Source organism: Ascaphus truei, chromosome 4 (genome assembly GCF_040206685.1).
Source record: "Ascaphus truei isolate aAscTru1 chromosome 4, aAscTru1.hap1, whole genome shotgun sequence".
Taxonomy (NCBI): Eukaryota; Metazoa; Chordata; class Amphibia; order Anura; family Ascaphidae; genus Ascaphus; species Ascaphus truei.
In genome coordinates this window covers 63,611,901-63,635,915 of record NC_134486.1, presented here as the reverse complement: position 1 = coordinate 63,635,915, position 24,015 = coordinate 63,611,901, and the positions used below count along the sequence as shown (strand labels likewise).

Here is a 24,015-nt window from a genome sequence, read left to right as displayed (position 1 = left end):
ATATATATATATAATATATATATATTTTCGCTTCTCAAAAATGAACTATAGCAAAGGCACTTCTATATTATAAAACTAGAAAAATGAGGATGTCAACTCAGCTGTTAAGTAGGTACACATAGGACGGTCCTGGATCACCTATCCAGACACAAGATATATAGATAAATATATATAAAGGTTGTCCAGAGCACTCAAAATAGGGAAATATTGTATGTATGTATGTCCTTATTTATATAGCGCCATTAATGTACATAGCGCTTCACAGTAGTAATACACTGGAGGCCTGTATGCCCGCAGACCTGGCCAGTCCCCAGTACTGAGGGGGGTAAGGGTATAACACGCACCCACAGCAGTGAGGGCGTGCCCGGAGTGTGGTAATGCATTGCCGGGCCTGGTAAGAAAGGGTTAACGTATACTTGCAGAGTCCGGGGTGCCAGAGATCGGAGAGTAATGTCCGTGTGCCAGAGTTCAAGGATTGGAGAGAGCAGCGTAGTGATGTCCGTAAGCCAGTGTTCAGGGGTTGGAGAAAGCAGCGTAGTGAAGTCCACAAGCCAAGGTTCAAGGGCAGGAGAAAGCAGAGTAGTCAAATCCAAAGCAGTACACGAGTTCAAGCCAGGGGAATCCAAACAGGAGCAGGGACAGGAACCAGCGCTGAAACAAAAAGGGAGCTAGGCATAGACACTGCACACACAGCAGTCACAGGAAAGCTATGCAGAGCAATGAGTAAGAGGACAGAAGGGGAACCAATAGGGAAGAGAGGAGGAGCAGAAGCTTGAGTGGGGGATTGCAGAGATAGGTCTGAGAGAGCAGGGGAGGAGACAGGGAAATAATTAAGAGATATGGCTTGTAAGCCACGGGGGGCGGGGCTAGAATTTAGGGACGGCAGATAACTGGAGCGTGTGCACGCGCCCACTGTAAGGGCACTATGCGCGTGCACCGCGCGTGTCACAGAGCGGAGGCGCTCGGCAATGAGGGCGAGAGGGACGAGAGGCGGAGGAGCAAGGTAATATGGAGGCTGGGGGAATAGAGGCACGCCTGGGACCGCGGGTGCCGCGGAGGGGAGTAAGTGATTGCGAACGCACGCGCACATTGCGGAGGACGCGCACGGGACCTGAACGCGCGTCAGGGTATGCCAACCGCGCCGAAGAGGAAGGGCCGCGAGGAAAGGAAGGGAGAGAGTGAGGACGCAGGGAAGAGGGAGGGCTAGAGGCAGTGGAAAGAGAGGTGACGGGAACACGCCGGGAAGCGCGAGTCCCCCGATCCGTCACATACATGTGACAATCATATAAATAACAAATACAAATAACAGATCATGGGAATAAGTGCTTCAAACATAAATGTAACATTGTGGGAGAGGAGTCCCTGCTCTGAAGAGCTTACAATCTAATAGGTAGGAAGAACGTATAGAGACAGTACGAGGGAATTCTGGTAAGTGCGTCTGCAGGTGGCCAAGCTTGATGTATCATATGTATAGTATTAGTCACGGTGCTTCTCATATGCTTCTTTAAGCAAGTGTGTCTTAGGGTGGGTCTTAAAATTAAAAAAGACGTCGTAGACGATCATGAATGCAAATACAATCAAAGCGACATTTCAGGTCACAAGTTCCTATTGCAGTACTCTATTGACTGCAGTTAGATAGGAAGTTGGAGGACTACTTTCTATGCCAAAATCGGCATATACTGTACATACTGTAGTCCAGCTGTGGCTTATTAGGCATGAAGTAAAACGCTTACATGATTACTGGCCGCCGTTCGCACACATGGTGATGTGTGTCTGCACATTGATGTTGCTGAAGGTCGAGGGGTCATATAATGCATGGTTTTCTAGTATCCATTGTGTCCTTAAACTATGGTGGTGCTATAGGGACACAAGACCTGCATATGCAGGAACTCAATTTTGTTATTTCAATAAGCAAGCGCCTCCATTACATTTAATTAAGAATACTCTATTTGTAATCCTACAACTCAGGATAATACTTTGTAGTTATAATGCAACCCCAAATGTAATTAAGGCCGGCCATTTTAAAATTTGTACACCTCACATGATGCATACTATAGCTTGTTAGATATCACAGATCAGTATCCCACAAGTGTAACTTGTCCCCAATACATTTATGGCAAAAATACAGCATGAATAATGTGAAGGTCCCTGGAGAAGATCTAATTACAGTACAACTCAATCGTAAAAGAAGCTGGTAAAGAAGTAGAAAAAATCCGTACATTCTACTTCCAGAACAGGAAAATTCAAGAACAATTGAGCAATGCAATAGATATCCTTAGAATGGAACCTCCAAAAACCTGATACCAGGTGAAAATCTAACTGAATGAACACACACACACACATATATATATATATATATATATATATATATATATATATACCGTATTTCCTCGATTGCAAGACGCAGGTTTTTTCCCTTTTTCTCGTGGCTGGCATAGCTCTGCGTGTTACAATCGATGTATTGGAAAAAAAAAAAACAGCCAGGGGGCGCTGCTGGAGATGCCTGCCAGGTTTTCTGTGTGCAGCAAAAATGTCTGCGATCACGTGCCCCCCTCCTCCCCTCAGTGCAGAGAGATCATGGCCGCCCCCCCTCCATGAGGTGCAGAGAGTTCAGTGGAGATCCCAGGGACAGGGGTATGTCTTCACAGCAGCCCCTCCCCCCCCTGTCATATCTCTGTGTAAGCTGCACGTGCAGAAGAAGATGTGTGTGTGTGTGTGTGTGTATATCTGTGTGTGTATAGATCTCTGTGTGTGTGTCTGTCTGTGTGTGTGTCTGTCTGTGTGTGTGTGTCTGTTTGTGTGTGTGTGTCTGTCTGTGTGTGTGTGTGTCTGTCTGTGTGTGTGTGTCTGTCTGTGTGTGTGTGTCTGTCTGTCTGCCTGTCTCTGTGTCTGTCTGTCTGTCTGTCTCTGTGTGTGTGTGTATCTCTGTGTGTGTGTGTATCTGTGTGTGTGTGTGTGTGTGTGTGTGTGTGTGTATCTCTGTGTGTGTGTATCTCTGTGTGTGTGTATCGCTGTGTGTGTGTATCTCTGTGTGTGTGTCTGTCTGTCTGTGTGTCATTCATTCTCTCCTCCCCATCCTTCATATCTCTCTCCCCCTTCCCTCCTATCTCCCCCACCCTTCCCACCTATCCCTCTCCCCCCTTCCCTCCTATCCCTCTCCCCCCTTTCCCTCCTATCCCTCTCCCCCTCCCCTCATATCCCTCTCCCCCCTTCCCTCCTATCCCTCTCCCCCTTCCCTCCTATCCCTCTCCCCCCTTCCCTCCTATCCCTCTCCCCCTTCCCTCCTAACCCTCTCCTTTTCTCTCTCTCCCCTCCCCCCATTCTCCCCCCCTCTCTCCTCTCCTTCCACCATTCTCTCCCCCCTTCCTACCCTCTAACCCCTCCCCCCCCCTCTCTCTCTCCCCCCCAGAAAAAAATTCTGGATATTTAATATAATGTTTTTTCCCCCCAAATTTTTTTATTAAATCAAGGGTGCCTCTTAGAATCGATGGCGTCTTAGAATCGAGGAAATGGGGTATATATATATATATATATATATATATATATATATATATATATATATATATATATATATAGTTCATTCATTTACATTTTCAACTGGTAGGGAGAATATATATATATGGGATTGTGTGTTCATTCATTTACATTTTCAACTGGTAACAGTTGGATGTAGATTTGTGGCCCCTCCTCCCTACTTTTAAGATCACCCCTCCCCACTTTTTAAGTCGCAGGATTTTCCATGTACTTGTGCAGGACAGTCCACTTAGACCATTCTCCCTCCACTGTAGAGGTAAATGAGAATTTTCACAGGTAGTCTTAGGACCCGCATACTGGTCATGCTGTGAAGTGGCTGCAGGCTTATAATGCTTTGGCCAAAGGGTTTAACTAAATGACCCTTACTCATGAGAATACTAACATTGACATATTTAACTATGTATTTTGTCACATTCGATGTAGCATTAGTTTTTTTTGTTTTTTGCAAGATAAGGATAAGCATGGGTGTGCAACTTCATGTCACCAAAGCTTTTCACAGCAACACTTAAAGAATTTTTCAACACGACGGTAAATTGGCAAAACAGAATAGCGAATACTTGAGTTGCCTACAATTGGCAGTAAGTTCCAAAGACCTCCAGCAGCAAATCAGAGAACTTGTCAAAGCAAGTAAGAAGGTGGGCCTCCATATGAATGTCAGCAAGACCCCACCCAGAAGAAGCTGACATGCAAAGCAAAATGAACGTCGGGTGCATGAGGGCTCCATTTGTCCAGCGGTGTTTATCCCAGGCGGGCATATCTCGTAGCTCCTGCAAACTGTGCATCAGCTGTCTTTTAGTACACATTCTTGCAGTTGTAGTGATTGATCGCCATAGCAATTTCCACTCTGTTTTACAAACCTATTTGGTTTATAGTGTTTAGATCTGGTTTTCAGTAATGAGGACAGCGAGATTTGAGTTTAAAATTACTTACAGAGATTCCCTTCACCCATCCATATCTCTCAACCCCTCTATATTGTAGGGCTCCAGTGTGAGGGACTTCTATAGAGACCTGATCTTTGCTACAGATTACTTTATATGAAATGTTCAATTAGGATCACTTTCACTGTTCCACCCTGCAGCTGTGCAAGCACTGGGCAGTTAATCCATTATATTATGCTGCCAACCCTAAAGATATACATAATGAGTATTCACAATTTTAGTAATTATATTTCACGATCAGAGGTTTCATATTAATTCATCTGAATCATGGAGGGGATATACAGTTTTTGGCCCTCTGTGTGTGTTCCATTTGATGCAAAACAGATTTTAAGCATCAAGTGGAGAGGGGAAGCAATCGATTTAACCAACCCACTTCTCTGCTGGGAGGATGCTATCTGCTCCCCCACACTGACTACACTGTTGCGTTCTGACAAACCACAACATTATTACCTACTTGTGTTCTCTAAGTATGCACGCAGATCGCTGTGACTTAGAGCTATGCACATTTGAGAATACTCTGAGATAGATTTACATTCTCCCTATTAAACCTATATCAATAGGCTTCATACTAATTCTCAACAACACCTTGCATTGTTCTGTTTGATACCTAATATGAAGATAGATTCAGAAGTTTGAGACAACTCAAAGACGTATAAAGATGTGTATCTTGGGCATTACCCGAAGAGACAGGAAAAAATAAATTGGTTCAGAAGCAACAAAAGTCTGTAAGATCATCACAAGGGTGAAGAAATGAATATGGCATTGTGCCTGACATATTGCAAGAAAAAATTACTATCGTTGGAGAAAGACTGTACTCAACTTGATTTCAAGGGATCTCAAAAGACCAAGATACAGTATGACAACCAAAAGTAAGATGGGAGGATGGAATAAAAAAAATTGGCTGGAGCAACATGGAAAAAGGAGCACCCTGGAAAATTATTGGGGAAGCCTTCATCTAATAGTGGATCTACAAGAGCTGAAGATAATGATTATATATGGAGGGGAAATATATATATTATTTAAGTTATGGTGGGTAAAAAAAAGTTACAAAAAACCCTCCACTGTAAAGCATACAGATGCAGCAGCCACTATTTTAAGGCATCGCGGCGCTGTTTTCATGTGCGCTGCTGTACTCCATGTGGTATGAATGCGGCCAATCGCCCCAGGCACACGTGTTTATTGCGGTTGCTTTTTTTGAATGTTATGGCTTGTGTGGAATTATGTGCAATGAAATGAATTAATGTGTACAGTACTGTGCTAGTGTGCTACTGTGTCAAATTAAGGTGTTTAAAAGCCAGAACACTAAAAGGCCATTTTATTCACTCGCCTGCACTCGCGTCTTAAGGCGGTACGGTTGGAAGTAATCCCGCGCCATCACATGGGTATTCTGAGGTATAAACTGCGTGATTTCGTAAAATTATGGCCGCTGCATCTGTATAGCAAATGGAAATATTACTGTGTGCTCATTTGCATTTCTTAGACAGATCTGCAACCCTGCCTTTCACCATTATTGCCCAGCATACAGTGCTTCCACTGCAGTAAGGGATTCTGGGAAATGACTTGCAAATGAGCACACCGTGCCACTTTTTGCTTCAAAACAATTTTGACATGGATATATACATACACACACACACCAACATGAAGTAGTTGCTGAAGAAACATATTTTATTTAAGTTTCAGTCAAAAGAAGGAGAAGGAAATACATTTTCTGAAACAAATTAAACATGTTTCTTACTATAAAGACGACTTGTTAAATTGTTCTTCAAGTTACTGTAACAAGCAACTTCATTTTCTTTAATAGTTTTGCCCAACACATTCAAAATAAAATGTATGTTTATGTCACTTTTTAATTAGCCACCATACCTTTTTTTCATACCAATTTACTTTTTACTTCACTTTTTTTAAAAGGGAACAACTGAATGACACAGGGAACCAACTGAACTTCTGTAAACTGTTATTTTTCTGTTCTCAAACCTCAGTAAACAATTAGTATGGAAGAATGCAAATTCTAATTATAACTATATAAAACATGATAGGTCTGCACTGAAAGAAGGAATGCATTTTGTATTTAGAGAACACATACATTTTACACATTTTACCCCAGAAAGCGAGAAGGGTTCATTGTTCTTATTGTTCACTTATCAACTATTAAATATCTATAATTTCTTGATTTAATACAGTACATAATCTAATCCATTTTGAAATGTTTAAAGTATATTATGAATGATTATAATAATAATAATAATAATAATAATAATAATAATAATAATAATAATACTGATAATAATAGAGGGAGTGGCTCAGTGAGTAAAGACACTGACTTGCACTGAGTTGGAGACAGGGGAACCTGGTTCAATTCCCAGTGTTGGCTCCTTGTGACCTTGGGCAAGTCACTTTACCTCCTTGTGCCTCAGGCACCAAAAACATAGATTGTAAGCTCCACGGGACAGGGACTGTGTCTTCAAAATGTCTCTGTAAAGCACTACATAAAACTAGCAGTGCTATACAAGAAAATATTATTATTATTGTTATTTTATTATTATTATTATTACTAATAAAGAATGATCAAATATTAAACAATATATATGTATTGTAGCAAGCTCAAGTAATATATATTAAGATAGTGTATAGTAAAATATACACAAATACAAATCTCTTTTTAAATTACAATGAAATAGGTTTATCTTTTACATGGGTAGAATCAAAATGAAATAGGCTTTTTACATGTGCACTTTTTTAATTAATGAGGAAGGCCAGGTACATACTAAAACCTGTTTTGAAAGAAAATGGATAATTGGCTGTTTTGCAGCCATGACCATGAGCAATAATTATCTGTGGTGGCTAAAAAATATAACCTTTTCAAGGTTTCAAAGAATATGTAGAACTACTATTGTTTAATAAGATTTCCAATAGAAAAACAATTACTTTTAAAGAGCTAAAATAGTTTAATTTTTTTAATCAGGTATACTAAAAGAATGTAAGTGTAACATTGATGCCCACTAGAACTGTGGGTAGGTAACAATTCCTGGGTATACATTTAAGCATAATTACAATATTATATCCCATCTTAGTTATGACATTGTTTCAATTTTTCTATTTTACAATTTTAGAACTTCCCACACACCTGTGAACTTCAATGTATCAGAAGAAGAAATTAACCACTACAGTAGAGCTCCCTTGAATGCAAAACAAAAATAGAAACGTGTTACAGTATATCTGTACTGTATTCAATAAAAGCTTAGAGATATCACAGTTTATGCTAACAAAAGAGGGGTTTATATATTAGGTCTCTTTTTGTAAACAGGAAACCTTTTAGATATACTAATATTTCAACTACAATGTATGAATAATATTGATTGCTTTTTAATATAAAGTGGATTTGTGCCACTTAAAACATATATTTATATACTTATATGTATACTGTATGTATGTGAGACTAGCATCTGCCTAACATAGAATGACATTGAGTGCAAGCTACGGAATATATATATACACAGACACACACACACACACACACACACACATATTTCCAGAAAGAAGAGCGAAAAAGTGTGAGGAAAAGCCAATAGTGTTAGGTTGTATTGACACAATGACCACAGATACAAGGTAAGTATTGCACACAAATAGAAACAATTTAAAATAGCTCATCAAACAGCAGACACAATTTCTCACTGTTCCTGGTCCTGTTCTCCATTGTGTGGTCTGACGAAGGGGTTGCTGGCACAAGCCAACAGAGTACTGCTCTCCCAGGCAAGCATCTATGGATGGTAGCCACCAAGGGTCATCAGACTCCTGCAGGCAAATGAGGTCACGACTGAATAGCAACCCTACATGGTTTATAGAATGGCCCCTTTATCAAGGGAAGGCGTCCGACATTCCACAAAACATGCAGCACTGCTGTTTGGCTTTGACCTTGTTTGCTTGTGGGACTCTGATGTCCCTTATGTCTTCCATCCAAAGGTGCTTGGCTTTGTGGATCAGTAATATGTGGGACTTATGCTGACAAGCCTCTTGTCTGAACATGCAACAGAGGACGGAATCAAGGACTTTGAGATACTGTATACCGTTTGATGAGCTGTTTTAAATTGTTTGTATCTGAGTGCAATACTTACAGAACCACTGTATCTGTTATCATTTTGCCACTACAATATAACACTATTGGCATTTCCCTGCACTTTTTTTTTATTTTTAGCTTCTTCTGTTTGGATCTAAACAAGTACAGGGTTTGATATGAAGCACCTCACCAGGCATTTTTGTAACAGAAAGGGGGATCCTTGATTGAGTAAGATATACATGTCTTGAAGTACTTTTCTTCATCAACAGTTTGTTTTTCTGGTGAGCACCATGATTCTAGCAACTTTTTTTGAATAATTGTTCAGATTATATTATCATGGATTTTAATTGGTTATTTTGGTGTATAATAGATTAATTTTACTGGTGGTGGTTTTCTTTATCATTCTTATTTCCACTAATTACAGTCAGCTCATGTTTCATTCTTTCTAAACTGATACATACAGTGATGTGAAAAAGAAAGTACAGCCTCTTTGAATTCTATGGTTTTACATATCAGGACATAATAACAATCATCTGTTCCTTAGCAGGTCTTAAAATTAGGTAAATACAACCTCAGATGAACAACAACACATTACATATTACATCGTGTCATGCTTTATTTAACAAAAATAAAGCCAAAATGGAGAAGCCATGTGTGAAAAACTAAGTATACCATATGATTCAATAGCTTTTAGAACCACCTTTAGCAGCAATAACTTGAAGTAATCGTTTTCTGTATGACTTTATCAGTCTCTCACATCGTTGTTGATTAATTTTGGCCCACTCTTTTTTACAACGTTGCTTCAGTTCATTGAGGCTTGTGGCATTGGTTTATGCACAGCTCTCTTAAGGTCCAGCCACAGCATTTCAATCGGGTTAAGGTCTGGACTTTGACTGGGCCATTGCAACACCTTGATTCATTTCTTTTTCAGCCATTCTGTTGTAGATTTGCTGGTGTGCTTGGGATCATTGTCCTGTTGCATGACCCAATTTCAGCCAAGCTTTAGCTGTCGGACAGATGGCCTCACATTTGACTCTAGAATACTTTGCTATACAGAGGAGATCATGGTCGACTCAATGACTGCAAGGTTCACAGGTCCTGTGGCCGCAAAACAAGCCCAAATCATCACCCCTCCACCACCATGCTTGACAGTTGGTATGAGGTGTTTGTGCTGATATGCTGTGTTTGGTTTTCGCCAATCGTGACGCTGTGCATTATGGCCAAACATCTCCACTTTGGTCTCGTCTGTCCAAAGGAAATTGTTCCAGAAGTCTTGTGGTTTGCAAACCTAAGCCATGCTGACATGTTCTTTTTAGAGAGAAGAGGCTTTCTCCTGGCAACCCTTCCAAACAAACCATACTTGTTCAGTCTTTTTCTAATTGTACTCTCATGAACTTTAACGTTTAACATGCTAACTGAGGCCTGTAGAGTCTGTGATGTAACTCTTGTTTTTTTTGCAATTTCTCTGAGCATTGCATGGCCTGACCTTGGGTAAATTTGCTGGGATGTCCACTCCTGGGAAGATTGGCAATTGTCTTGAATGTTTTCCACTTTTGAATAATATTTCTCACTCTAGAATGATGGACTTTAAATTATTTGGAAATGGCCTTATAACCCTTCCCAGATTGATGGGCAGCAACAGTTGCTTCTCTAAGATCATTGCTGATGTCTTTCCTCCTTGGCATTGTGTTAACACACACCTGAATGCTCAAGACCAGCAAACTGCTAATACGTTGGCTTTTATAGAGGTCGTCACACTTGCTGATCAATTAATCAAGGGTATTTGATTAGCAGCACCTATCTGCTACTTATAATCTTAATTCCTATGGAAGCAATAAGGGTGTTCTTAGTTTTTCACACATAGCTTCTCCATTTTGACTTTATTTTTTGTTAAATAAATCATGACATGGTGTAATATGTCATGTGTTGTTGTTCATCGAGGTTGGATTTACCTAATTTTAAGACCTGCTAAGGAACAGATGATTGTTATTATGTCCTGATATGTTAAACCATAGAATTCAAAGAGGGTGTACTTTCTTTTTCACACAACTGTATGTATGTATGAGTATGTATATAATATATATATACATATATATATATATATATATATATATATATATATATATATGTGTGTGTGTGTGTGTGTGTGTGTGTGTGTGTGTGTATATATTATTGTTACACTAATAATTTTTTTATATATATAGTGATACTAGTTATAATTAAAAATGCACATCATTGCAGTGTAATTGAAATTGTATCTAACAAGACGCAACACATTAAACAAAATTTCAAACAGCGAAGCATTGTACTGTAGGTTGGGCTGAACCAGGTCTCTGTGAAGGCCAAAAGGTTAGGATATTGAAGTGGAAATAGATAATTGAATAAGTGTGTGTTACAAACAATAGGAATTCCACTATCAAAGGGGAAAGGAAAAAGAGACAAAGGACTTAGTGGTTTTAAATATGGAGTGATGTTTATGTGCGTGCAGTGATGGAGAAATTAGATAAAAGGAGTACAAATAAAATGTGAGCCTGATGCGGAGGTCTGGAAATGTTTAGGAGCAGTAAGAAAGTGCTATGACATACAGTAGGAGAGAGTGGAATTGCAGAAAGCGGGGAGACATTAAAAGGGTGGGTGGGGGGTTGTGATAGGTAAATTAAACGAGCACATAAAAACGAAAAAAGGGGGACGTCTGGCAATGAGTTGGCCAGTTCCAAAGATGAAGGTGGGCCAGCTGTGTACAATTGTAATTGTTCTCCAGCAACATATTTGAGTAAATGGACAGTTGCTTTGCATTAGGCAGATCAATGTTAGAGATGGATCTTTATGTATGGTGGATGTTATCTGTTATATTGAAGGAGCAACTGAGAGGTGATGAATCAAAGTAGCATGGAGAAGTGGGAGTAGAAAATATAAGTGGCTTTGTATGCTAATCAAACAAACCTAGGTCTTAAGGAGTTTGTTAAAGTGTGTGAAACTTCCATTGCACTTTTTTAAAACACAGTTTAGAAATGCTGTTAGCCAATATCACAACTAGGATTCCCAATTAAGCTACAACTAATTTAAAAACCAGTCCACTTTCTGCTTCCGTTTTCAAGTTGTTGGCCAGAAGAGTTTGTGGCACCTCAGATCTGGCAGATTTGTTTGAAAGAAATACAATATATAAAAAAATGTAATGTACCGCCTCCCTAACTCCTATTGTAACCCCCCTAATCGCAGGGGGATGCAAACAGCAAAAACCTAAAGCAAAGTCCTTGATACATTGATGCATAAAGATGCAAGATGGAAATTACACTATTTGCATCAATTGTGCTCCAAATTTGCCTTGATACATTACCACCACTGACTGTGAAAGCAGTGTGTCAGATCCTTGTGACCGTGGGCAGGTCACCTTACCGTATCAGGGGTGGCTAACTCTAGTCCTCAAGGGAGACCAACAGGTCAGATTTTCAGGATATCCCTGCTTCAACACAGGTGGCTCAATCAGTGGCTCAGTCTTGGACCTGGGCTGAAGCAGAGATATCCTGAAAACCTGACCTGTAAGTGGCCCTTGAGGACTTGAGGACCTTGAGGTTTTCCACCCCTTCCTTAGATGGTAAGCTCTATAGAAGGGACTAATTATGTGTAATTGCATACACTGTCAGCGCTATATATAAATATATATATTATTAATATTGTTTAATGAAGAACATGATTATGTGTCAGCATTTAAGTGTTTTACCCCCTAGTGCACGTTAGTACCTGTACTGCTCTAAAATATCCTCAGTGCTGGTGTAAGCCACTGCTACACGTAGTATTTTGTGAATGTACATTGTGGACACTGAATTCCCAATTCCTGTGTGATTGCAACCAATGATATATAGAAACAAATTATGGACTATATTAACCATAGCTAATTAAATCCAGTTTTATAGCATCACAAGTAAACCTTAAAACAACTTCAGTTATACACATAAGCAAAATATATAAAAGGGTAAATACTTTTTTAGCATAAAATCACTAGACAGCGATTAACTTCACCATTTATTGAATTTGGTCAGCAGTAAGTAGCTAATGAGATTTTAAGTAACAGGGCACTGTAGCAAGATTGCAGACGAATATTCAGTTCTAACACTTTTATGCTTTTAAAAATACCATTAAGACCTGGTTTATGAAGGCTTGATTTACAAGTTAATTAAGAGTATCCTAAATTGTTAAATATTCTCAGAAATATATTTTCTTGTAATTGTAGAAAAAATCTAAGATTTTTTTTTTTTAGCTCTGTTGGTTCCAATGAAAACGGTATTAGTTTCCGTTTATAATAATCTTTTATTTTGTCTACATAAAAAGGGCATACTGTACATTTAAGGGGCAGATTAATTAAGATCCCCTGAAATTTCATGCACCCAAACAGGTATAAATTACCGTTCTAGCCAATGCCAGGAAACGCCTGTTCTGGTGCATTAATCCAAGACGGGCTTTAGTGAATCTGCCCCAAAATTGTCTTTTAAATGAACTTCTGAGTACACAGATTAGCATGTAATAGACAACGCCATTTATTAATAACCTTTCAAGTGAATATCTGTTAACAAGTAATAATAGCTATTTACACTCAAAACGTGGATTGATCTTTGCGATAAAATGGAAAAGAGCCTAAGGGGTATATTCAGTTTATTGAGAACACTGGGCATATGCAGTCTTGAAATATCTTACAGCATATACAACATCTACGTAAAAAGTATTTTGTTGGTTTAACAAAAGCTAACAAAACCTGCAGAAAATTGAACATTAATAGCGTGCGAACTGGAAAATAGCCACTTAGTGTCATTATTGCAGAAATGGACAAATGATTTTGCTCATGTCACAAACTGCATACTGTAATATGAAAGGAACATATCCTCCCCTGTTGCTTTTATTTATCCCTTTGAATGGTAGCAATTGGGCATTTGCATGTCGTGTTTGAGGCCTTGCATGAGGAAGACATGCAATGGCAAGTTCCAGTCTGCATGCTGCTTACTGAATGTTTTCCTTTTCTCTCCTTCCCTGTCGTGTGCTTTCAGAAGACAACTATGTAGAAGGTGGGTGCGTTCTACCTTTTATATTTTCCCTAGCTCTCTTTCTTTTCCTTTTTTTTCTTCTAATCATATCTCTCTCGTTAGAAATGGTAAGTATTTTTTAATTATTAAAGTATTTGATGAACAAAGTAGTAGGATTTGTATTACTTTTACTGTATAAGATTAGCCACTTTGGTGCATCAAGCATGTCCTTTCTGCAGTCTATGCAGCAATGTTGCAGACACTTGCACATTTAGTATAACATTCCTACATTTCTAAACACATTTGTAGATGGTTTAAAAAAAACAAACCAGTTATTAATGGAAGTCCTATACAAATATATATATATATATATATATATATATATATATATATATATATACAAAAAACACATAAAGAAAGCGCCCGATCCTAGAGCAATATGTCCAAAAAAATACATATTTAATATCCCTTAAAATTCCAGCAAAATGCAAACTCACAAACAACAAAGTTAAAATAGCGTGTTATGAGGTATACTCATGCACCAAACGAGGACTCATCAGGGGATGAAATCACGTAATGTGAAGAAACACGTAGGGTGTATGTCGCGTTGCTAGTGTGGTTACTCACCTTGGCATCCTGGACTCATAGACGTTATCGGCTGCAATATCAGCTTGCACGCAGTACACAGCTCTGCCCGGAACCTAATACACGCCAGTTTTGTTCCCGGAGGACATCAAGAGTAACTGGGTCGCTCCCTGAGTTCCTGCTGGACGGAGACCCAGAGGAGCATTGCGATTCCATGCGGTGAATAGATCGAGTGAGCTGAGTAGCTGAGTCCTCGTTTGGTGCATGAGTATACCTCATAACACGCTATTTTAACTTTGTTGTTTGTGAGTTTCCATTTTGTTGGAATTTTAAGGGATATTAAATGTGTATTTTTTTGGACATATTGCACTAGGATCGGGCGCTTTCTTTTTGTGTTTTTTGTACAGATCTGCTTGGAATTCGTTGGTTCTCTGTGGAAGGCTGCCAGTATCCTGACTACAGTGTCATCAAACAATTGATTTATTCATCTTTTGGACTTTTACTATACAGTTCATATATTTATATTGATTTTCATTTAATACTATCACTTGTTTATTTTGTTTAATATTATTTTTAGTCACACACATTTTTAGTTAGCAATATATACACATTAGCAATATATAGACATACACATATCATTCATTGGCAATTTATATATATTATCCATTTGGTTAAATCATCATCTTATTAGAATTCACGTTATTATTCAAATAGCCCATACTATCAAGGGCAATTCTAAAATTCCTTTATATATACGTGTAACATTTGTCTAATATGTACACCCACTTACAGGCTCAGTCTTTTGTTTGTATATATATATATATATATATATATATATATATATATATATATGAAACAGAAAAATGACAAAGGTAACGTCATTATAGCAGTTCTCTAACCACTTGTACCAAAATCATTGCATTGTGTAGGGATCTATTCTTCCACACTTTTGTATGGAAGACTTTACGCGATCATTCATCAAGGATTTTCAGGTTTTGGATTTTATTATGTCGAACCTGAAAGAGTGATCTTTGCTCTGTTAATTAACTAAAAACATTTTAGATCAGAAATAAATACAATACCCATTTCACTTTTGTTCTACCTCTTTCCCAATTTTTGACTTCATACAGTTCTTTCTTTACCTTACGGTTATAGATTTTCTATGCTTTTTATGTACAGTATACATGCACTAATTTAATATATTTGTTAAATAAGGCAACCCAGGAATTGTTTATGAAACTCTTAAGAAAAAAAATACCAACAATTGTACATCCCTCTAGATCCCCATATGTCTTATTTAAAGCTGCTTAGAAGCCTGCAATACATATGTAATTAACTGTTTTTTAATCTCCTAATTTTATTTAATCTGCTGCATAAACCCTGAAATACAAATTTGGAGATCTACAAAGATGTATGTTGGCATTTTTGACGTTGCTGTTTATCAAGAAAGTCATCACCACATTCAAACAATACAGTTTGGTATAGCTACTGAATGTATTGGGTGAGCTTGCCAAACTGTCAATTTGTGATTTGCTTCTTGTTCAATAAATTCAGTTTCAATTATTTAAAGATTGTGATATCAACAGCCATTCTGTATTAAACATGTATGAGGAGAAGGGGCTTGTCACATGTAGTGCCATTTTTGGAGTGAAAGCAATACTATTAAACTTGGTGGTAAGTATATGACCCATATGTACAACATTATGTTGTTGTAGTACAGATAGTCCAATGTGGACATCTGCCAACTGATTCAAGAAATGTAAGTTTCACATATTTAGTATCGCACAAATGTAAATCTATGTTATCTAGTGTAAATCTATAAAAATGTAAAATCCAAAATGCAGCGCCACACCCAATTTAAGTGCTTGGCTCCTTCATGTCATAAAAAATAACATTACATATACTATAATGAAACTGATAATACATGTATTGCAATTGAAACTCTGGAGAACAGTATGTATGGAATACACATGTTCCAATCTGACTTTATAGGGATAGATTGACATACACCAATCATACTGCCCATATTTATGAAGCAGGCTTGTGCCATAAGGCATCTTCTGGTGCTGGAATCAACTTTACAGCCTATTGAATGGACTATAGGGTTTCTTCCAGCGTTGGTAAGTGCCGTATGGCAGAACACTCCTCAATACATATGGCCCACTATATTTTGTACACCAAATTGGCAGCAATATAAGTGCAAGCAATTTGACTCTATAGTATCTCATTGACTATCCTGTTTGTTACAAAAATAACATGATGAGTACATTTTATCTCATTAGCTATTCTGTTTGTTACAAAATGAAATGTGTAAATGCAGAGATCGCTTTGATGCCGTCACTGTGCTGAAATCCTAGCGTGCTAGAAATGCTGGCTCCTCTGGCCTCAGGTTGACCTTCATTTTCTCCAACTATGATGGAGGTTTACAAATGCCATTACATTCACCTTTGCTTTCAGCTTTAACCAATTCTCCCAGTTTGATTTGCTTTCCACTGTACTGTATCTTAAAACAACATTTGATCTTCATAACCTACTTTATTCTTTTGCGAAGCCTTTAACGATTATTACAAATAGTGTAATCAATTAATTTCACACAATTAGCCTTTTATTGAGCACATTCATCTTGACCAAAAAGGAACGTCAAACTGATAATATACCTAATTTTAAATGACACTCATTGTTTCCACACATAATATTACTTTCCATTCTATACAGACATGTAGAGACCTCCCAGCATTATCATGTCAGTCTTTAAGGATTTTTTGTAATGATATGAAACGCTCATTTCTATTGAGGGGAAAAAGACCAGACCCAGCCCATTTGTCAGATTCCTCTTCTTAATGCCTTACTTTTGACTGAAGTACATAAAATCTCCCCCCCCCCCCGCCGCCCCCCAAAAAAGCACTGAAAGTAATCATATCAAAGTGCCTCAAAGGCAGAAGGTATAATTATCTCTGGTAGATTCCAAATAAATTTCTTGTTATTTTTCTAATTTCAACTATTTCATTGAATTAAAAAAAAACATGCAATATAGGATTATCCAGTGTCTGAATTACAGTTGAATTACTCTTGGTCCCAAAGTCTTTCCACCAGGGATGGACTTACACATGTTTTTATCTTTTATTTCCCTTTATGAGACAGATACCATACAGGAAGAAAAGTTGCTTGTCACAAACCATTTTTGTCACTGTGACGACATCTTCCCATGCTCCCTTGTACCTTGCTGACTATGCTCTTGTTTCCCTTTAAGGTCTGGCGCACCTGATGATGGGCGACCAAGGTATGGGCTCTGTTCCTTTTCCACTCTGCTTTCATTGTTTCCTCTTGTTCTGTAGCTGCTTCAGTCCTTTGCTGCAACGATGGGCATTTGCTTTGAAGCTGTATTTCACTGCAAATCTAACACCTGATTTAGACACATCCCTATTTATTTTCTGTTCCCACTTTACATCGTTTTCCTTTTCTGCAATATAATAACTGAACCAAATTGGAGTGAATAAGCAGCACATTCTAAAATGCGTGTATTGCTCAGGTTGGGATAAACTGCTGAAGGGACAGGATGATAATTATCAACCAGACAAAAAGAGCTCACAAGAAGAGACTCAGTTTATCATATTGTATGCAGTGAAGACTCCATTTATTTATTTTCATGCATGACTGATTGGTTCACTCTGAAAGCCACCCGCTGATACAGTAATCTCTGGAATGCTGAAAGTCAAGTCTTGCAATTGAATAATTTGTTAACATTGCTTGTTTCACCCAGATATTGTTTTTTTTAATTAAGCATGGACATATCACTGTCCTTATGCATGTCCATCATTGGGCAAACATTCTCAGAATCAATCTGAGTGGGTCATCAGTACCATCATCACCATCAATACCATCATATTATTATTATTATTATTATTTATTATTAATAATAACAAATGATTGCTTTTAAATATATTCAGGTATGGTATTATTCTTTTTCTCTTCTTCTCTATTCTCTTTTTCTCTGGAAATGCTTTCTTCATGGACCCATCTCATCAATCTATAGGTAAAAGTAAAGGTACATGTTTTTTTTGTATTTCTTATTACTGTATATATCTGCCAACAGTTTGGAATGTATTTGTGTATTATGTTAAATGTGAAATGAGGTAGGTACCTGTACTTGTACTTGCAAAGTGTCAAAGGAAAAACAGGTGCTTTCTACAGTATTTTGTGATTCTCATAGACCTTAGAAGGAACTCTATCAGCAAATTTAATTAAATTCAAATCCTTAAACATTTCTGAAATGTTAATAATATATTTTATTTATCTCATGGTAGTCAAATTGTTTTCAAGCAAAAGGATGAAGGCATAATATACCACTGCAAAATCTATTTTTACATTTTAATAGGATAAATAAACAGTTTATTCCTAAAGGGTATCATGCTTTTTAATCGGAAAGCAATTATAAAGGATCTTATTTTGCACTAGAACAGTTGATATAGTACCTATAAATTGACTAAATACATTAGTTTTTAGGGCTTCAGAATGAAGTATGTTTCATTTAACCTTTTTGTTTATTGTGCTTTGATGTTTCTCTTCCTTTTATACCTTCAGTTACACTTACATATTACATATTACAGATATATTTGCAATAGTATATGTATCAGCATACAGAACAGGGTTCTTTGGTATGCATCATTTTTATTTTCTGCTGTTGAAGTAGAAATTCAAATGAAATTGATTTTTTTTCCATAAATTTCGATTCGAACAATGTGTTTGGCCAAGAATTGCAGCACTTCTGCCTTGCTACATACAGTATGCTCCAGGGCCTCATCTGTACCTTTATATCTTTTACACAGCTTCAGAAATATATTGGTCAGGTAAATCTGTCCTTTAAGTTGCTATCCCATCAGTACAGGAGTTTTTTCTACTGATAAAAACAGTACATTAAAATGATCTTTGTTTTTTGTAATTTTTTTGAGAATCTCATATAAAAATATTTTAATAGCCTTAGTTCCTGGTCTAATTCCAGTTGTGAACACTTTTGTTAGGTTATTGCAATAGAAATTCTCTACGCATACCATACGTGCCTCCTGTAAGCCCTCACATGACCATTATTCTACAGGCCTACAATACCTGTTGGTTATCACAGGCAGGCATATGATGTACATTATCAAAGCTACTCAACATATCTCAAAGCAGCAAACCCACCTATGAAAAATGTGCAAAATGTAATATCTTAATATGGAGACCTTCGGACGGACCCCATTGGTTCTGTTGACTTCCTAAATAAAGTCTCTGGCAAGACAAAAGAGACTAAATTTGCCCTGGGCCAATCAAAGCATAACGGGTCACTTTGCTGGAGGCCATCCTATTCATCTAGGAGAATATTCTCCTCAGTAGAGAAAATATCAGTGTTTCTGGTGGTCTCCTGAAGACGATACTGTTGGGGGGGGGGGATTATGCCGTGGACCGTAGTTTGAGAACGCAGCAACAGTTGCCTTTTTTCTTTTTTTATTAAGTTCATAATTAACGTGAATCACACGTAGGTCACTTTAGTCATGTAATCATGTTCTTGTAATGCACAAAATTTTGCCAAAGGTGTGGGGGGGGGGGGAATTAATTAACATCATTAACCCCCCCGACAAACGTTTTTACAAAAATTGTGACAATCTATAAAGTTCACACCAAAAATTGTAAAGTGGAAAAACAGTAAGTTCACTCATCTCTATTGCTCTAAAGAAAGTTTTCCATATTAGGAGACTGAGGGATATTTCTAGGGTATGAATGCCCCAGGGTTGCCTCCAAAATACCAGTGCTTCTTCTCTAGGGCCTGTGAACACCTTGAGACGTACTGTATAAGGACATAATGTTCTATGATGCATAGCAGAATGGTTCTCATTATTCATTGTTCTTTCAGAAATACTACCTGTCATAATATTATTTTCTTAACCATAGCGATAGTACAGGGAAAATTATCTGGGTTCGCTTTGGTGGTAAAAAGTAGAAATATATCTAAAAAAATAAAAATTAATTAAAAAAAAGTATCAGTAAAATAAATATTCTTATTAATATTAGGATTGCTTAAAGTAACATGCAGAAAGAACATATTTTTTTTAAATTGCCATGAGTTGCACATTTATTCGAATGCTATGGATGTAATTCTCCATTTTCTGCATGTAATTGTGTCCATTTTAAGAGTTTCCTATAATAATAACAATAATAATAATAATAGCATGTTCTTGTATAGCGCTGCTAGTTTTACGTAGCGCTATACAGAGACATTTTGCAGGCACAGGTCCCTGCCTCATGGAGCTTACAATCTATGTTTTTGGTGCCTGAGGCACAGGGAGATAAAGTGACTTGCCCAAGGTCACAAGGAGCCCACACCAGGAATTGAACCTGCTTCAAACTCAGTGCCAGTCAGTGTCTTTACTCACAGAGTCACTCCTTGTCAACCATCTCTATGTATCAAGCAAATTGTTAGCCAGGGAAGTTCATGCCACTTTAGTCTTTGGCAGATTTTTTGATGCACGTACAAATTAAAAAGTGACACCCAAAGACTCATGATACATATCATTATAATCTATGCATCGTGTAACTCCCCCAAACTCCCCCTATTTGCACTCCCTAAGTTATAAACTGACACGTGGAGCAAAACGTTTACATGAATACTGTACATTGAGGCAAATAAATACAACATGAAAACAACATCATTTGCATCAATTTTGCTTCAAACATACCTTGATAAAGTACCTCACCCCCAAAGTGACCGGGGCTGCAAAACGGGGGCAAAAGCATTGCATCAGATTTATGATAGGAAATGACTCATTGGAGGTTATTTCTTAAACTGCGATAGTGCAGGTCAATGGGAGTTTCCAAGCGATAGTGCCCCGAATGGCACTATCAAAGGTGAATGCATAATTCCCACTGATTCCAATAGGTTTCCCTTTCCTTAATATATCTGGTGCAGTTTTTGGCATCAGATTTGTATCTGTTTGGAAATTGGGGAAGAGGTTAACTTTAGACCTCACTAGTTCCCCTTTCTCTGCACCAAAACCCCACTCTCTCCTACACTCATCTCTGCATTACGTGAGGTATATAAAGGCAAGAAATCCTAGTGCTTTCAATGCTTTTTTCTTTTTTCCCTTCTGGTGTAGATTCTTCTCTCAGAACTAACCTTTTTTTTCTTCGATATACAGATTCCTAGATACAGTATTACAGTATGTCTCTCTCTTTCTCTGAAATGTATTTATAGGGTTAAAGTAGTGCAAACAAGTTGCCCCAGATTTGTCAAAATAAAAAAATTCCCTATAGGATTTTTTCCATCTGATAAATGTGATGCAGTCTGTCTGTTTCAGTTTTGCCCTTGTGAGACTTTGGCCCTAATTCTATGACCTGACCTGGCCCTATTGCACAGAATGCCAGATAAAAGTCATTAGGGATTTCTGTGCTACAGCTCTGGATCAGCGTGCCTTTACTTTATAGAATAAAGCCCTCTTTGACCCATCATTTTTACTGTTCTAACATGACAGAACATTTGCAAGCAGTGCCAATGACAGAGCCACCAATTGCGCCACCTGTGATGAACAAGGGTTATCTATAAAACCTGACCTGTTGTGGCCATTGAGGGCTGGAGTTTGCCCTGCCTGGAGTAGAACTTCCGAGATATCTTTTTTTTGCTGTCCAGGAGTATGGAAAATGAGTGTCATAGAAATACACTTTTTGCTTCCTAATCATTGAAGGTGTTATATAATTGCGTCAGTGGAAATAATAGAAATGTAGACATAAAAAGCTTTGAATATTAATTAATGTTCAGAGTTCTTGTGTCTATTTTTTTAAACAAAAATGTGTGAATCTGCAAACTTTTATATGTTTAACAATTCATATAATATTGCACTCTGAATTGTTATAGATTAAATGTTCAATATCATTTGTATGTTTACAGATGCAGCCACCAGTATTAGAACACTTGTACCTGGGAAATTCTTGGAAATTCTGGGGCAGTCTCACAGTAAATGCCTCAACTTTGCCTCAACATTTCTGTGAGATTCTTAAAGGCCCATCGGATTAACACAGCAGGGGGGGCATTTACTGTGAGATTGCCACAGAATTTCCAAGGCAAGAGTTCTAATACTCGTGGCTGCATCTGTAGCTACAAAAATGATCCTATGTCCATAATATCAAAGATGTGTCACACTATTACAGTTAATACTTAAAATGAACTGGGTTTGTTTTCCCATGCCTTAGGTGGATGCTAGAAAAAACATTAAATAATTCATTTAACTTTTAAGTGTCATTGGTACCTGTAAAGCAAAGCTCAGAGCCTTCAATGCCTGCAGGGTTGTAGGTCCCTGCAGCAATAAAAAGGTTAGCTGAAATACAAACATTTTCACTCCAGCCTGTCTTTAAATAACTTAATCTTGGAACTTTTGTCTTACACAAATGTATGTATGTTCTTTGTATTATGTATTTAGTATGTGTCTGCTACACATCCTAATATAAATGTAGCACTATATATTATATTTCAACTAGAGCATATTTCTTTATGATGTCTACATTAAACAATTTTTTATCTGTCTATTGTTGTTCTATTTTAATCTCAATGTAGCTTTACAGTAACATGGAATGAGAATAACATGACCAGTAATGACAATTTATAGTAACAAGTATAGCATAAGGCACAGTTACCCCGTAAAATACAACATATCCCAGTATAACTAAGAATATAACAGCCTTTCCATAGGGTTCAATGGAAATGTTGAGGCAGTATACCTCAATACAATGTACAGTATCCTAATATACCACACCGGAGAGAATAGGGAAGTCTGTTATCTTTATAACGTGACTAAGTTCCAAAGTTTTTTAAATTATTCCTTGCAGAAGTTCGTGCAGTGACATCTTCAGATGCCACTGTGACAGCGAACCCTTGGGGGGAAGCCATGCATGGCTACACATTACTAGCACTCAGCTTTACAGTGCTGTATATCCCAACAGAAGAATGGGGGGGGGGGGGGACAATGTTACTGTTGCTACCAATGACTGTTGGATAATTTGATGAGCAGAAAAGTTTGACTTAGATTGCATAGAGTTTCAATAGCTGAGATGTACACAAACATGTTAACTTTGTTCCTGAAATATCTGTTTGTTCTCAGGAGAGGTCAAAATCTTTCTTTTGTAATGGAAACCTTGACTTTTGTCTGTATTGTCATTTCCAGTGGAACTATTTTTACATACAGTATACAGCACGATGAAGCTCATTAAAAAGCAGAAGCCTGCATTTTGTTTATTTTATTTTGGCTTTAACCTGAGCCAGGGGTTGAAGTACAAATTGTATCTTCCCAAAAGTAAATGCTGAGGCAATACCATGCATCATACTGTAGTAACATTCCCCTAATGAACTGGCTCATTAACATGCCAATGTTTATGGGAATTTGTGGATTTATACCTGCTGAACAAGAAGCCTTCCAGCAATAGAAATGGTGCGGTCCTGCTCCAGGGAGACCCCCGATTCAGGTTAGTGAAAAGAAAACACATTTTAGCAATGAAAGCATATGTGTATTATAGTGGGATTACTGTGCATCACAAATGTGATGTGCGATCACTCTTACATTTTGCCACCTTCTTACTAACTCCAACTACATACTTTGAGTTCCCTACAGTAATTTTTTTTTGTTTATGTTGGTAGTCAGCTCACATACTGTACAAGAAGAAGCTGGGTTTATGATATGTTAATTTCCCTAGTCTACAATATACAAGAATGTTTTTTTTTTAAAGTTATTATGGGATGTGTGTAACGGTAATCTTTTTATCTCCATTTTGACTAAAGAATGCACTGTTACCACAGTGCCATATATATCCAAGTAGGTAAAGATAGGGATACAGTCAATGTGTTATTCATATCATGTTCATGGTATCATAT

General features: G+C 37.7%; 1 protein-coding gene across 43 annotated transcripts in view; it reads left to right on the top strand.

The window, feature by feature from the left end:
• Positions 1-24,015, top strand: part of NRXN1 (neurexin 1) — a 1,413,358-nt gene that overhangs the window by 167,283 nt on the left and 1,222,060 nt on the right. For 24 of the 43 annotated variants that reach the window (XM_075595877.1, XM_075595924.1, XM_075595891.1 and 21 more), the window contains exons 3-4: positions 13,566-13,583; positions 17,377-17,406. The exons of 12 other annotated variants lie outside the window; for them this stretch is intronic. In XM_075595877.1, the coding sequence (XP_075451992.1) occupies positions 13,566-13,583; positions 17,377-17,406 (48 nt within the window). Of the gene's footprint in view, positions 1-13,565; positions 13,584-17,376; positions 17,407-18,159; positions 18,428-24,015 lie in introns of those variants that run through there. 7 more of the 43 variants (XM_075595900.1, XM_075595917.1, XM_075595883.1 and 4 more) reach the window with 3 other exon arrangements.